Here is a 17,324-nt window from a genome sequence, read left to right as displayed (position 1 = left end):
ATATAGATTCTGTGTGCTTATTGCAGGACTGGGTAGGACAGAAGCCTCCCCCAACAGTCCCACCTATACTTCCTGCTTAGCTATTGGCCATTCATCCTTTTATTAAACCAATTAAGCCAATCACAGCAATATATTATTCTACAGCACACAAATATCACACAACATTTCCCCCTTTTTTGTATAAATCAAAAGCAAAGGTTTTAATTCTAAATAGTAAAACTATATACAATAAGGGCAATAATCAGATTAGAATTACATTCATAATATTCAGTTTATTTGCTTTTGGCAAGTTCAGAGAAAATATTCCATTATCTATCCTATCTTGGTGAGTCAAAAGTTTTGTACCTAGTTTACTTTCTATCCTACCATATATTACTAACTCCAAAGTATCTTTTTAGACCTTAAAATATTATCTTAAATAATCAACTTAAGCTTTTATGTCTCTCAGCCTTATATAATTTATACTTTTGTGAATTTTTTTCTGAATTTTGTAGCAAAGTAAACTGTAACTATAAATATCTAGTCTTTAATATTATCAAAGACCCAAGAGGGATATAATTTAAAAGGATTAAAAAGGAAGTACAGAGTAAACAACTTCCAAAACTAAGAAGTGACAGAGACATCTGACTTCCTTGGGCAGTCACCCAAGTTTCATCTGCAAAATTGATGCATCCATTTTCATCCTACAAGCCCAGAACACTTGACAGACTTTTCTATGAAGTAGGAATTCTGAAGAGTTGTTCTACCTTGTCTTGGCAAAATTCAACAAACTTCCTATTTGTCCAATTTGGACAGCATACTATTAGCAGTAGAGGCAAGTTCAGTTTCTTGCCCAAATGGCTAGCTTTGCCTCCTTGAAAACAAATTCTATTTGGAGGTTTTTCAATGCCCAGCATCCTTTTTGAGGTAAATTTGTGCTGCTAGGAACAGATGTGTCTCATTATCTTGGAAAGCCTTATACTATTAAAATATTTTAAATGCCAAATTTGTATGTCTTCAAAATGTTTAAAGGCAATCTATCTATTTAAAATATATCTCCATTTGACTGAACAAATACCTAACCTAAATTTGATTATTATAGATGACTAACCATTAACCTGTCTTTCTTTATTATCCTAAATAACTTTCAAGGATTAGAACTATACGTTATGTTTTTAAATGAGCTACATAGGTAAAATACCTTAAACAAGAAATAGAAGCATATAATACTATAAAACAAAAATAACCTTAAATTTGCATTAATCTACAAAGATTCATAAGTGTAACATATTAGAGACTAGAGGTCATGCAAATGTAAACATAACAATTCACCCTTTTATACTATCATTTCTATGCTGTATCCCCCTCTTTTCGCTTCAGAAAGAGATCCCTGAATCTAATCTCCATTGTTCAACTTTTTTATTGAGTATGATCAATAATAACTTATAATTATTATTATTATAATAATAATCTCCATAAATGAAAACAAACATTCATAACTCACAATATAACCAAACATTCATAACTCACAACTTGGCAAGTTCAGAGAAAATATTCCATTATCTATCCTATCTTGGTGAGTCAAAAGTTTTGTACCTAGTTTACTTTCTATCCTACCATATATTACCAACTCCAAAGTATCTTTTTAGACCTTAAAATATTATCTTAAATAATCAACTTAAGCTTTTATGTCCTCAAATGCAACATATTTTCTGACTTTTATTATGTAGTTAAGACATTCTTAAAATGTATAGGTTGGCTTAATTTAGCAGTTTCCATAATCTGATGTCTCTCAGCAGTTATTACTTTGTGTATCTTGAGATTTAAAAAAATTCAAAGTCAACAATGCACTATATAGGATCCAGATACCCTGTGTATTTCCCTTCTTTATGCAGTTTATTTTTTAATATTATTTTATTCTTTCTTTAAAGACTTTGCTATTGTTTTTAAGCTAATATGTATTGTTGTGATTGGTTTAATAAAGAGCTGCAAGTCAATAGTTAGGCAGGAGGTATAGGTGGGACTTCTGGGCAGAGAGAGAATAAATAGGAGAAGAAATTGAGGTGTAAGCAAGAGATACCAGCCAACCCAGAGGAAGCAGGATGGATAGTATGGAGAGAGAGGGAATGTAGATTTAAAAACATGGGTCAATTTAAGTTACAAAATCTATATAGGAAGAGGTCAAGATTAAGAAACTGAATGTGCCAAGCTAAAGGACTGTTGATACATACAGTTCTAGAGACTAGCACAAAGAAGGAGAAAAGGAGGTACATAATGACAGGACCACTGTGGAGAACACTGTTCAATGGGAATAAAATCTGAGTTCTGAACAAAAGGACTAGAACAGAAAAAAAGGACCAAGACTGAAACAGTTCACTACCCAGAGCCCTATGGATGTGGGAGCTGCAGAGAAGACAATCTTACATGGCTGGCCTTATATAATGCTGAGCACTGCATTGGGAAGGTGGCTGGGGCCCCTGCATCTCCTGTCTCAAAGTCCAAATCATCTGCCATTTTAAGAGGCTTCGATTCCAACTAAAGCCAAGGAAAAAGCTACTGTCAGTAAGGATGGAGGTTATCAGGACCGTTAATCTATCCCATTCCTCTCTAATAATCACTCCATTCACCCTTTATTCTATTACCCACCTAAGTAAAGTTGAATTTCCTGCTTTGCAAAAAAAAATATAAGCTAAGACTTAGCTTTCATTATTAATAATAACTATCAGCATCATTATATTTGAGCTAGCACCCCAAAGAAAAATCTACCTATATATGGTGCTCAATGTGGGCACCAGATATACTATTTACCTAAATTGTTCTAATATTAATAAAAATTCGGGAGTCAGAAATTGAGATAAAATCTTGATAAACCAATGAATGGCAGAGGGGCAATCAGAGACTCTGCTCTCCACATTTTCCCCATCTAAAAGCCCAAGAAGTCTCCCCCAGCCTCTCCTTCTCTCTCCCTATCCCTCTCTATTTGGCTTCCACAGTCTTCCAACAACTCCATGACTAATCCCAGTCAATCCATGTAATTTTACTGACACAGCAGGGTGGCAGTACAAACAATTCTGCTACAACAGTTATATGCTGCTGGGAAACTAGGATTCAGTTACTACATGTGCACATATATACAGAAATTAGAAATGTCTTTGCTAGGCAGTATGTATATATGAATATTTTATATAAACTCCCCCACCTGTAACAATTATTCATATTTGCACTATACTACATATCAGTAGTCATAGAGATTGTTTAGATTGCTCCATTTATGGTAGAAATTCAGCGAACTATACGAAGAAATAGAAACTCTCTTTAAAGTTCCTGGTCCAGTTGACCTAGGACGTGTTTCAAAAAGTCCATCTGAGGGTGATATGTAAGCCTTGTCTACCCTGTCTCTCAATGTTTCAATGAGAAACTGAGGCATCATTTCATAAAAGTTCATTCTGGGGAACTGATGAATTTATTGGACTTCCCTACAGAGCAAGGTGAGGGCTTCCTTAGAAGAGAATCAGCACTCAACTCCCAACCCCTGTACCTGGAAAAGCCTTATGCAGCAGGAAGGAGGGCGTCTGTGCAACATTGATGGAACCCCTGCGTTTCTGCTTTAGTCCACATGCAAATGGGATCAACTTTTTCAAGGGGCCTCAGTTGACTGTCTCAAGATGGCCATTGCTTGTCCCCGTGGCCAGTCATTTATGACAGGGTATCTCTTTTGGTAGATAAGTTTCATTTCATGTCATTTGGATAAAGGTCACTCTATACTATTCACCTAAATAATGCCATAGTGAAGGAGAAAACTATACTACCAAATTTTTGGACGTCAATGATGACATTTTTGTTGTAAAACACATAAACATGGAAAATACAAAAGAATGTCAGCAAAATCAATGTTCTGGAGGAACAAAGCAAATGTGCTAACTAATTAATCATTGTTATTATTTGTAGATGGGGCACCCTGAGAGGAGCACAAGGGAAGAAAGAAAAATATTGGGTATGTAAGGCCTTCCAGTAGAAGTGAAAACCAGTCCCTCTTTTCCCAGGTTCATATTATGTAATCACAGCCTACAGTGTTTTCCTCACATCGGAGTTTGTTTTAGCACAAAACTAATTATAACAGTTTGTATTATAATAATTGTTTTCTTCAAGTCCAGTGCTTTCAAGTTGTAAAAGAAGAATTTGACTTTATTTTTTTCATATTGAGAATCAACAGGAAAACTATTTGTTCTTTTATCATCTAGATTGAATTAATGCTTGTATTTCATTCATTTTGTATGCATATCAACAAACAAGGCTTTTCCTATATTAATATCATGCCTAACTATGTAGTATAATATATTGCATATATACAGACCTTATAGAAGTTAAAAGTGTTTTTTGTCTTTTTGTTTTGTTTTGTTTTGCCAATTATAATACACACATGAGTCTTCACTGGGAAAGTGTTAGCATTTAGTCTCAAAAGTAACATGGACTTTTACCAGGTATGTTGGTGAATACCTATTATCTCAGCACTTAGATAGCTAGGACAGGAGTATAAAAAGTTCATTGTATCCTTGGATACAGAGTGAATTAAAAATCCAGCTCAGGTTACAAGAGACCCCGTCTAAAAGAAAACTACTTCCAAAGTAACATACCCTAATAAGATACAGGTAAGGGTGGAACGTATTGATAAAAATAGTCAGTTGGTTTTATAATAAATGCAGTTAATTATCCTGAGCTGATTTTTAAGTTTTAAAAATTACATTGTTATTTATTTTACGTGTGTGTGTTTATATGTATGGGCATGAATCATCCACACCAAGCAAATGGCTATCAGAGGACAATTTGCAGAAGTAAAATTTCTCATTTAACTATGTTGGCTGCAGAGGCCAAACTCACTCAGATTATCAGGTTTCTCAGCAAGTGGCTTTACCTACAGAAGCAGTGCACGCACACACACACACACACACACACACACACACACACGAGAGAGAGAGAGAGAGAGAGAGAGAGAGAGAGAGAGAGAGAGAGAGAGAGAGAGAGAGAGAGAGAGAGAGAGAGAGAGAAGAGAGAGAGGGAGAGAGAGGAAGAAAGAGAGGAGAGAGAGAGAGGGAGGGAGAGAGAGGGAGAGAGAGAGAGGAGAGAGAGAGAGGGAGGGAGAGAGAGGGAGAGAGAGAAACACACACACACAGAGCAGAGAGTTTTAGTCACTTTTCTGTTTTTGTGATAAATCACTACATCCAAAGCAACATATATTTAAAAAATTTAATTATGGTCTCAGTGTTAGAGTCCATGACTTTCATGGTGTTGAGCATGGTAGCGGGTGTCAAGTTGAAGTAGTGGCTGAGAGGTCACATCTTGAGACACAACTACAAAGCAGGTAGAGAGAGATTGGGAATAGTTCAAGTCTTTTGAAAACTCAAAGCCCATTCTCGAGGACACACCTCATTAAATATGGACGGACACACACACACACACACACACACACACACACACACACACACACACACAATGCATTTAGTCCAAATTCAATATCCTCCATTGTCTATCACAGTCTCAGCAGAGTATAAGTTCAAAGTCTCTTCTGAGACTCAAAGAACTCTCTTAACTGTAACTCTATACAATCGAAAAAGCAAATTATATCCTTCTAACATATAATGACAGAGAATATGCCATTCTAAAGTGGAAGACATAGTAAAGAAATATTGGGTCAAAACAAAACCAAACCCATCAGGGAAAACTCCAACTCTGTAGCTTCATGTCATATCAAAGGACTTAGATCATTCTACCCTTGCAGTTTTACTGAACTGGTTACACTCCTTGTCGGAAACTCTCCTTGGCAGATGTCTCAAGGACCTGGCATCTACAACATATTGGATTCTCCAATCAATCTAGTTTATACTTTCAATACCACTTAGAGCCTCCACGGAAGGACTCCCCTGCCTTAACCTGACCTCAGAAGTTCTCCTTTATGGTTAAGGAAGATTCCACAACCCTTTACCCATGTGTCTTTTATGATCCTTATGCCAGAACATGTTGATAACAAAGACAAATTTGACTGGATTCTTGGAATGAAGCTTGGACCTCTTGAATCACATTTGAATATCCTTCCCTCTGTTGTTGTTTATTAGATCTTTCCTTTGTACAACTTGGAAGCTTAGCTGGATGGCTGCTTGCCTTGAGGGCACCCCTCCCTTCACTCCACTTTGAAACAGGCCTTTCTTTAATTTTTCTCATCTCTTTCAGCACGTGCCTTGACTCCAGCATTAATTTTCCTGGTGCTGGTGCTCTTTTCTTTCTTTACTTTAATCTTTCTTTAATCTCTCTCTCTCTCTCTCTCTCTCTCTCTCTCTCTCTCTCTCTCTCTCTCTCTCTCTCTCTCTCGTGTGTGCGCGTGCGCACACGCTGCTTCTGGAGAGAGGGGGGCATGATTTCTCTTTTTATGTAGACTTGTATAATGGTAATTACTAATAACCATGCAATAGAGTTAATATTAGGCTCTCTTGAGATCTCTTCCACCAAGGAAATTAGATTCACATTTCAATTTAGCCTCAGGAAGATTCTTAAAACAAGGGCAAAGGACATCTATATTTTTGGTCAAAATATTGCAAGATTGGTCTCTAGCCCAGTTGCTTTCCTGCTGAAGCCTTTTAACTGAAATTCCATACTCTACATTGCAGTCCCTGATAGCAACTTGTATCTCATTTACTTTTCTATTGCTGTGAAAAAAATCCATGGCCAAAACTACTTATAAAAATAATATTTAATTTGGGGACTTACAGTTTCAATAGGTTAGAGTCCATGATGGCAGGACAAAGGTATGCAGCAAGAAAGGCTAACGATTTACATCTTGATCCACGAGTCCAAGTTGTAGGCAGAGAGAAGGAGAGGAAGAAAGAGAGAGAGAGAGAGAGAGAGAGAGAGAGAGAGAGCTCTAGACTTAAAATGGAACAATGCTTTAGAAACTAAAACCCAACCCCAGCACCACACCTCCTCCAACAAGACCACACCTCCGAACTCATCCCAAATTATTCCAACAACTAAGTATTCAAATGAATGAGCATATGGGGGTCAATCTCATATAAACCTCCAGTCCAAAGACAGTTTTAGAAATAAAAAATCTGTACCTCAGAATCTTAATTTAAATGGGCAGAGCAGAATGAATATAAAATATAAGTCATTGTTGGAATTTGCACTCACTGGAAAAAATTTTATAAACTTCTAAAATGATATTATTGTCTTATAGTTTAAAACACTGTGAAAGAAAATGTTATTTTAATATTTTCAGTTAAGCTCCTATGTTGAGATTCTTATTGAATGAATTTATTTCATAATATATAATGTTTCATAATAATATAATATTTAGAGAAAGCCATGTTTTGATGTATTTAATTCATAACAATTATTAACATATAACATTGAATGGTTATTTGCTGAATGGTTATGAGGAAATATACACTGGAAAAAATAAGAAATTCTCTCATCTTCTTTTTTTTTTCTTTTTTCTTTTTTTGGTTTTTTGAGACAGGGTTTCTCTGCAGCTTTTTTAGAGCCTGTCCTGGAACTAGCTCTTGTAGACCAGGCTGACCTTGAACTCACAGAGATCCGCCTGCCTCTGCCTCCCGAGTGCTGGGATTAAAGGCATGCGCCACCACCTCCCGGCTCTCATCTTCTTTTTAATCTTTTCCAACTGAGAGTCTATAAGTGGCATGTATATGGATGCATGCACAGATACATATGCCAACATGCATATGTACATATATATATACCTATATATACATACACACACACACACATATATTTACTCTCAGATTTTTACTACATGCATTCTGTGTGTGTATGTGTGTGTTTATGTGTGTGTGTGTGTGTGTGTGTGTGTGTGTGTGTGTGCTCATGTGAGGGTGTGGAGGTCTAAGGACAACCTAAGTGTTGTTCCTTTGTTGCTACTCTTTGGAGGGGTCAGTATCACTCACCGGCCTGAGACATGCCAATAGGCAGTAGGCTCCAGGGATCCACTTATGTTCCCTCTGCTAACACTGGGATTGTGTGTGTGCACCACTCCATCAGGCTTTTATAATATGGGTTCTGAGGATTGAAATGACAGAGAACAGAGAATTTCTGCAGTTACTTTCAGGAGAAAAGCAGTTTTATTCTTTCCTGAAGAATAAGGGAAAATAAAACATCATTTATTACATCGCCCTGGCCTTTGACAATATGAATACATCTTTTCAAGGCCTGGACAAACACCAGATAATGTCCTCTAATACTGGGCTTTTTATCTTCTGGCATGTAAATACTGGGGGAGATAATGTTCTGTCCTTGGAGACTAATTCAGGACCTTGTCTGAGCAATCACTCTAGCGCAGGAGGAATAAGAGAAGCTGTATTGCCCATGTGCATTGAATCAGTTAACTAGGCAAAGGGCTACAGATTTAACCCTCATGGTTTGTGAAAAGTAAGTGTTTCTAAAAGTAAAGGCAGCCATTCCTTTCATTTTATTATACCCATTGTTGGTTTATCAAGGTTCTTGGATATTTATTTATTATTTATTTGACTTTGCAACATACCCTGAAATACAAAACCTTCTGAAGGTTTATGTGATGTACTTTAAAAATATTAACATCATAGTCCTTTTTTCTAATAGCAGTTGTTGGATGTTTTTCATTGTTTGGTAAAACATAGTAGATATCAGCAAGTCAGAAACAAAGCTAAATAAAAGCAACAATTCAATTCTTTTATTTTTCCATTTTTTATTTAAAATAAATTCTTTTCCTATACAATGCACCACAACCACAGTTTCCCTTTCCTCCCCTACAATTAAATCCCCTCCCCTCTTCCCCAGATCCACTCTTTCTCTTCAAAAAGATCAGACTTCCAAGAAACAACAGTCAAGCAGGATTCAATAAAGCAAGGCAAAAGTCTTCACACTGAGGCTGGACAACCCGAAAGGAAAACAATCTCAGGAGCAGGCAGAAGAGTAGAGACACACCCAGTCCCACTGTTGCGAGGTCCACAAAACACCATGCAAACAGTTATAACATATACATAGAGGACCTACTACAAATTTTAAACGTATTTTATTTTTAAAATGAGAGTTGAATGAATCTTTGACCTTTTCCTGTGGTCTGGGATCATTTGGTAAGTCTAAGCTCAGGCTGAGAACCATTTTTGCAATGGGTAGAGAAAGCATTATTGAGAATGTGAATAAACCTGGACTGAAGTCTAGAGGGATCAAAAGCTGGCATCTCCCCCCCCCCCCATGAAATAATTACTGAGCACTGGAACAAAGTTGTACATCAAGGAAGCGGATGGAAAATCTGGACAAATTCTTCAGTGTTTCAGGATCCTTTGTGTGCTGACCATCTTGGAATACTTGAAAGCACATATGAAATGAGTTTAATAAAACTCTCGTCTCTGAGCAACTTAAGCTTTACAGTGCTGAACGGATCAGTCCCTTAGCATATTCTCCTCCATACAGAAAGGGGATGTCTTGTGGAAAATAAACACAATACCAGTGTTTCCAAATGGCATAATATAGCACATACTAAAAATTTACATGAACAAGGGAAATTACAACCAATATTCAATAGCAGAAAGATTTCAATATAATTAACAAATAATACCTAGCATGTAGGTCTTAAAATAGTCACTATAAAATACTTAATGAAATATTGAAGAATTAATCTGCAAGAAAATTGAAGTTTTTTATTCATACAGAAGATTTTTAGTTCTGAGTTTCTTAATTTCTGAACAAATGTGGTTTCTTTTTTTAAATTCACGAACTAATGAAATCTTACTCAGAAAATCCTGTCTTACATCTATGTCTTGTGAGATACTGCTTATATTTTCTTCTAGTGTTTTCAGGTTTCATATTGAAGTCTTTGATCCATTGGTGTTAATTTGTATGCAGATTGATTGGTCCAGGTCTAATCTAATGCTTCTCCATGTAGACATTGAGCTTTCACAGCACCATTTATTGAAGATGCTCTTCTCTCCAGTGTATGTTTTTGGCAACTTTGTCAACTATCAGGTGATTGTAGTTATGTGGAGCAATGTTTAGATTTCTTATTTTGTTCCATTTGTCTACATGTCTGTTTTCTGAGTCAATACCAGACTGTTTTTATTACTATCACTTTGTAGTATGTCTTGAAATCTGGAATGCTAATTCCACCAACACTGAGTATTTTGCTAGGATCATTTCAGATATCTGGAGTCTTCTAAGACTCTGTAGAAATTTTAGGACTTTTTTTTTATTCCTGTGAAGAGAGTGGAATTGTACTGAACTGGATATAGCTTTTGACAGAATGGTCATTTTTATAATATTAATTCTGCTAATGCATGAGAAGTCTTCCTACTTTCTAGTGTTCGTTGTGAATATTAATTTAATATGTGTTACATTTGTTTATACTGTGAAATATTTGCTTAATGATGCAAAGTCGTGTTACATTTATTCGATTAAATAAAATTAACCTGCGGTCAGGAGGCTGAGTCAGCAAGTAGCTGACAGGAAGTGGTAGGGAGGAACCATGTGTTGCAGGGTTCTTAAATGGGAGCAGAGCAGAAGAAGGGATGCGAGAAAGATGAGAGGAGGAAACCCAGGCCAGCCACCAGCTTCACAGCAGTCATGGAGTAAGATACACAGAAGTAAGGAAAGGTGAAAGCTCAGAGTCAAAAGGTATATGGGAATGATTTAAGTTAAGAAAAGCTGGCTAGAAACATCCCTTCCCCAGTTGACCATCCTATCCCCTCCTGTTTTTATTCCCCATCCACCTTTCTACCCCCAGTTTGACCAGAAGATCCCATCTATTCCCCCTTCTCAGGATGATCCATGTGTCCCTCTTAGGGTCCTCCTTGTTACCTAGCTTCTCTGGAGTTGTGTTCTGGTTATCCTTTGTTTCACATTTAGTATCTACTTACGAGTGAGTACATTCCATGTTTGCCTTTCTGGGTCTGGGTTACCTCACTCAGAATGATTTCTAGTTCCATCCATTTGCATGAAAATTTCATGATGTTATCTTTTTTTTTTAACAGATGAGTAATACTCCATTGTATAAATGTACATTTTCTTTATCCATTCTTTGGTGTAGGAGCATCTAGGTTGTTTTCAGATTCTGGATATTATGAATAATGCTGCTATGAACTAAGTTGAGTAGGTGCCCTTGTGGTATGTTTGAGCATCCTTTGGGTATATTCTCAAGAGTGGTATCGTTGTGTCTTGAGGTAGATTGATTCCCAATTTTCTGAGAAATTGTCATACCAATTTCTGAAGTGGCTGTGAAAGTTTGCAATCCATCCACAGTGAAGAAGTGTTCACCTTACTCCACACAGGCTGTCAATAGTGTTTTTATCTTAGCCATTCTGACAGGTGTAAGATGGTATCTCAGAGTCATTTTGATTTACATTTTTCTGATGACTAAGGATGTTGAGAAATACCTTATGGCTTTTGGCCATTAGAGATTCTTCTGTTGAGAATATTCTGTTTAGGACTATACCACATTTTTTTAAGTTGGAAGAGAAGAAGACAGGGAATAATCAAACCGAGGGATGAAATCAATAAAAGAGAACAATACAAAAAATCAATGAAACAAAGAGTTGGTTCTTTAAAAAAATCAACAAGATAAACAAACCCGTGTCCAAACTAACCAAAAGCAGAGAGAGAATATCCAAATTAACAAAATCAGAAATGAAAGGGGTACATAACAGACACTGAAGGAATCCAGAAAGTCATCAAAAACCTGTATACACAAAATTGGAAAATTTAAAAGAAATGAACAATTTTCTGCATTGGTATCATATATCAACATTAAATTAAGACCAGATAAACAACCTAAACAAAACAGAAGCAGTCATTAAAAATCTCACAATCAAAAAAGCTCAAGACAAGATGGCTTCAGAGCAGAATTCTACCAGAATTTCAAAGAAGAACTAATACAATACTCCTCAAATTATTCTAAACATAGAACCAGAAGGAACATTGCCAAATTCCTTTTATGAGGTTACAGTTACCCCAATACTCTAACACACAAAGATACAGCAAAGAAAGAGAATTATAGGCCAATCTCCCTCATGAACATTGATACAAAAATACTCAATAAAATACTGGCAAACCAATTCCAAGAACACATCAGAAAAATCATCCACTATGATCAAGTAAGCTTCATTACAGAGATTCAGGGATGGTTAAATATACAAAAATCTGTCAATATAATTCACAATATAAACAAACTGAAATTAAAAAAAAACCTGGTCATCTCATTAGATGCTCAAAAAGCCTTTGACAAAATTCAACACCCCTTCATGATAAAGGTCTTGGAGAGATTCGGGATAATCACCTTTAGAAAAGTGACAGGATACAAGATTAACTCAAAAATCAGTAGCCTTCCTAGATACAAATGATAAACAGGCCGAGAAAGAAATAAGAGAAACATCACACTTTTCAATAGCCACAAATAAATTAAAATATCTTGGGGTAACTCTAATCAAACAAGTGAAACACCTGTATGACAAGAACTTTTAAGTCTTTGAAGAAAGAAACTGAAGAAGATAACAGAAAATGGAAAAAAAATTCTCATGCTTTTGGATAGGTAGGCAACCTCATCAAATAATAAAAATGGCAACCCCATCAAAAGCAATCTACAGATTCAATGCAATTTCCATCAAAATCCAAACACAATTCTTCACAGACCTTGAAAGAACAATATTGAACTTTAAATGGAAAAACAAAAAAAAACCCCAGGTTAGCTAAAAAACAATCTTGTACAATAAAGGAACTTCTGGAGGCATCACCAACCCTTACTTCAAGACTTCAAGCTCCACTATAGAGCCATGGTCATAAAAACAGCTTGGTATTGGCATAAAAACAGACACATAGACCAAAGGAATCAAATTGAAGACCCTGACATTAACCCACACACCTATGAATACCTGATTTTTTAGAAAAGAAGCCAAATCCATACAACGGGGATAAAAAGCATCTTCAACAAATGGTGCTGGCATAATTGGATGTCACCATGTAGAAGATTGCAAATACATCCATATCTATTGCCATGCACAAAGCTCAAGTCCAAGTGGATCAAAGACCTCAATGTAAATCCAGGTACTGAACCTGACTGAAGAGAAAGTGGTAGGTAGCCTTGAACACATTAGCACAGACCACTTCCTAAATATAACACACAGACACTGAGAACAACAATCAATAAATGGAACCTCTTGAAACTGAAAGCTTCTGTAAGGCAAGGGACACACTAAATAAGACAAAACAGCAGCCTACAGAATGGGAAAAGATCTTTACCAACCCCACATCTGACAGGTGACTGATTTCCAAAACATATAAAGAACTCAAGAAACTAGACATCAAAATACAATATAATCCAATTTAAAAATGAGGTAAGGATCTAAACAGAGAATTCTCAACAGAAGAATCTCACTTTTTATGTTTTCAGTGTAGACATTTTTCACTTTCTTGGTCACATTTATTCCAGGAATTTTGTTATTGTTTGTGTGTTTGTTGTATTTTGGCTATTGTATATGGAAATATTTCTCTGATAATTTTCTCAATGTGTTTATAATTGGTATATAGAAAGGCTTCTGGTATTTATATGTTAATTTTGTATCCCACAAGATTAATGGAAGTATTTATGAACTCCTAAAATATTCTGGTGAAGTATTTAGGTCTCCAAAAAGAATTATACCTCTTGTGTATATTAATTACATTTCTTATTATGAATTCTTCATATTTATTTCCCTTCATTAAATGAAACCTAAGGAACTTCCATTGAAATTCTGATGGGTGTGGTAATAATGAACGCTCTTGCTTTGTTCTATAAAACAAAGGATAAAAGAATAAAAGGATAAAAGAAATGCTTTCCATACTTTAAAATTAACTTTGGTATTGGTATAGATTTCTTAAAGATAAACTGTATAAGACTGTGAAAAGTTCATTTTATTTCTAATTTACTAGCATTTAGATCATGAATGGATTTTTGTGGTAGGTCAAACTTAGCATATCCCCCATGATTCTTGCCCCCTTTGTGACAAAGTTAAGGATATCTGAAGAGGGGTTTGAATGGACTCTATATGAATTGTAGCAGTCTTGTCAAAGAGACTCAAAAGATTCCTAGAGAGCTGCAAGTCTTTTTCTGCATTGGAATTATGGAGAAGTTGGTTCTAATGCAGTGAAGGAATGCCTGAGCCAGAAGATAGAGAAACTTGACAGGCAAGTGAGGGCAAATTCACAAAAGCAGAAGCATCCTTCTTCTGAGCCCTTTCATGTGAAGGTGGATCCTTCTCACGGGAAGGTGGATCCTAGATTTAGGGTGGATCTTCCCACTTCAAATGATTCATTTACCTCTCAGGTGTACCCAGCTGTTTGTATTTTAGTTGATTCCAGATGTAGTCAGTTTGACAACCAAGATTAGCCATCACAACTTTCATTAGCATATGAATTTGCATTTGTTTAGCAAATTTTACATGTCCTCCCCAGATTCACCAAAGATAAAATGACAAAGTTTTGTATGGAAATTAATCTTCAGCTAGTCAGATGAAAATAGGTGCAATGCTACAAATATAGTTTCACTATAAAAATAATGTTTCTAAAATATTTTTCATTTGAGATGAATTTTATTTGATTTTTCTGTTTTGGGGAATATGTTATACATATATAAATTATTTTCCAGTATATTCATATATTGGAACTGGCTCCAACATTTGAGACTTGGAATTTTGTTTAGAACCTAGTTGCAAAGGCACACATTTTGTCTCTGTCTCATTTCCAGCTATTCAAAGTCCATTTTAACTTTGAGGAGCCACACTGAATTTGTGATTTCAGACCCATGTTTGAGCACATTCCTTTCAGGTGTCAGGGATGATTGAAGAGGCAAAAAGCCAAATCTAAAATAAGAAGTGCTGATGATAATTGGCTGTTTTTTAAAAAACTGATGTTGTCATGACAATTTCCGAAGCTGAGGGAGTCTATTCTCATAGGAGAAAACCGCGGAAGCTGAATGCAACACCACATGCCTTGGGAATATCAGTGTCGATCACACCCAAGATCATTTTCCGTCTTAGACCCAGCACAGGGTGAATGGAAGCCAAGCGTGGCAGCTGTTGTTATGAAGTCTCTAATTTGCGGAGCTGGTCTACTGCATTTAGTTGTGGTCAACTAATTCCCTCCATGTGCCTCTTCTGCCTTTATGACATTCTCTGCACACTCCATTAGTGCCTTGGCTTCACAATGTACTTACTCACTCAAGCTTCAGATCTAGGAGTTATTCTGGACCCATCCCAGCTCTCTAATCATCCCCAGAGTTTAAAAAGAAAAAGAATAAAGGAACAGCTTCTAATTCCTGCTGATTTTACTTTTTTTCAGATACTTTATTTTCTCTGCCTTCATTAGATTATGTAACTGAAAGCAGGCATTCAGTCACCAGGCTTGGTGGCTCATATCTATTTTGCTAGTTCTAGGGAGGAAAGTCTTAATGCAAGGACACTAATGAGCTTTAGTAAGTTTGAGGATGGTTGTATTCTATGATGTACTCTATGATGAATTTAAGGTTTGCTGCCAGGGTGAGCTACCTAACAAGAATTTTAAAAATATAATTACTTCAATAAATTCCGTTATACTGCTTCATGCTTAGTGTTTATGCGTTTTGCTGTTTCCCTCTACTAGAGAATCTCTCTACATTGAGAATTTGGTCAATTTCTGCACAGCCTTCTCTAATCTTTTCACATAGCCAGTCTATATCCTTCCTAAGCCAAGCAAATAAATGTGATGCAGCTAGGGTGATCTCAATAGTATTCAATGAGCATATCCATCTTAGCACTTAACTTCTGCTACTCATAATTCATTAGATTGGAACTCCCCTGAACACGGAATAATATATATCATTTGTTTTCGGTTTTCTGGTGTTTAACACCAGGATAGATCATAACTCTCGTGCCTCTGTGTCATACTTTCTTTTCCATTTGATATGACAAAATACCCAGACAAAAGACATTTCGGGAAGACTGTTGGCTGAGACTGCTTGTTCATTTCCTGGCTACCCAGACTCCTGAAATAATCACACAGAAATCTGTATTAATTGTAATACTGTTTGGCCAATAACTTAAGAGTATTTCTAGCTAGCTTTTATATCTTAAATCAATCCATCTCTATTAATCTGTGCATCACCATGAGGTTGTAGCCTACCTACCGGCAAGGCTCCAGCATCTGTCTCCTCTGGCAGTGGCTACATGGCATCTCACTGGCTTTGCCTACTCTCTCTCTATATCTTTTCCAGACTGACTATATTCTGGTAATCCACTGACTGAAAGGAGGTTCTTTATTAACCAATGGCAACAAAACATATTCATAGTATACATAGGGGAATCCCACACCCGAAGAAAGGGTTTATTTCAGCTCTCATTTCTAGAATCCGACCCATTGTAGTGGGGAATTCATATCACAAGCTGTCGAGGGAGCTGCTCACTCTGTAATCATAGTCAGGAATAGAGAGCAAAAAATACCTACATGCTAGTTCTCAGCTTGCCTTTTTGTTTTTCTTATTTAGCCCAGGGTTCAGCCCAGGAAATGGCAAAGCCCATATTCAGGGGTGGGTGTTTCTATCTCAGTTTATCAAATTAAGAAAATTTCTCATAGTTTTGTTCCTAAAATAACCCAATCTACAGAATTCCTCAGGGAGAATCCCATCTTGGGTGATTGTATAATATATCACGTTTACAATCCAAATGTACTACCACATTTGAAAACACATCAATTCTGGCTCTTGTCAGTGAATGTGCATGAGGATATTAATGTAATATAAGTAATAGAATTCCTTGATCATTATTCAGAAAATGTTTAGGTGATTAAGCATTACCATCTGTAAAAGTCAAAGGTAATTTAAATATATCTAGTATTTTTCTGTTTTTATAGAAAGGATTAAAAATATCAAAGTATAATACTCAACATTTTAATGTTTTTGTCTTTTCCTGCAGATTGCTGCCAATTCCTGGGGAAAGTCATGGGGAGAGAATGGCTATTTTAGGATTCTTCGAGGAGTAAATGAGTCTGACATTGAAAAATTGATTATCGCAGCATGGGGCCAACTGACAAGTTCAGATGATCCATAGCTATCAAATTCCCATAAGGTCATGCATTTAAGAACTCATTAAATTGAATTTTAGCAATGTAAGATTCTCTGCATCAATGGAAAGGTTGCATTTCTGTTGTGTGCATAGTACATTCCTTATTTTTCTTATTTTACTCCAAGATCTCATCTTTTGTTGTCTTTATATTACTGAGTATGTTAAACTACTAATAAAAGAAAGAGTGGTTAATTGCCATTGAAGTTCCCCAAGTGTTATTATTTGGCTCTCATGGTGGTGTCC

At 36.2% G+C, this 17,324-nt stretch overlaps 1 protein-coding gene across 1 annotated transcript in view; it reads left to right on the top strand.

The window, feature by feature from the left end:
- Positions 1-17,066, top strand: part of Tinag (tubulointerstitial nephritis antigen) — a 95,047-nt gene extending 77,981 nt beyond the window's left edge. The window contains exons 10-11 of the mRNA XM_038324171.1: positions 3,928-3,973; positions 16,932-17,066. Coding sequence (XP_038180099.1) covers positions 3,928-3,973; positions 16,932-17,066 — 181 coding nt within the window. The remainder of the gene's footprint in view (positions 1-3,927; positions 3,974-16,931) is intronic.
- Positions 17,067-17,324: the final 258 nt, after the last annotated feature.

This window comes from Arvicola amphibius, chromosome 3 (assembly GCF_903992535.2).
Source record: "Arvicola amphibius chromosome 3, mArvAmp1.2, whole genome shotgun sequence".
In the NCBI taxonomy this organism is placed as follows: domain Eukaryota; kingdom Metazoa; phylum Chordata; class Mammalia; order Rodentia; family Cricetidae; genus Arvicola; species Arvicola amphibius.
This window is presented reverse-complemented; position numbering and strand designations above follow the sequence as displayed.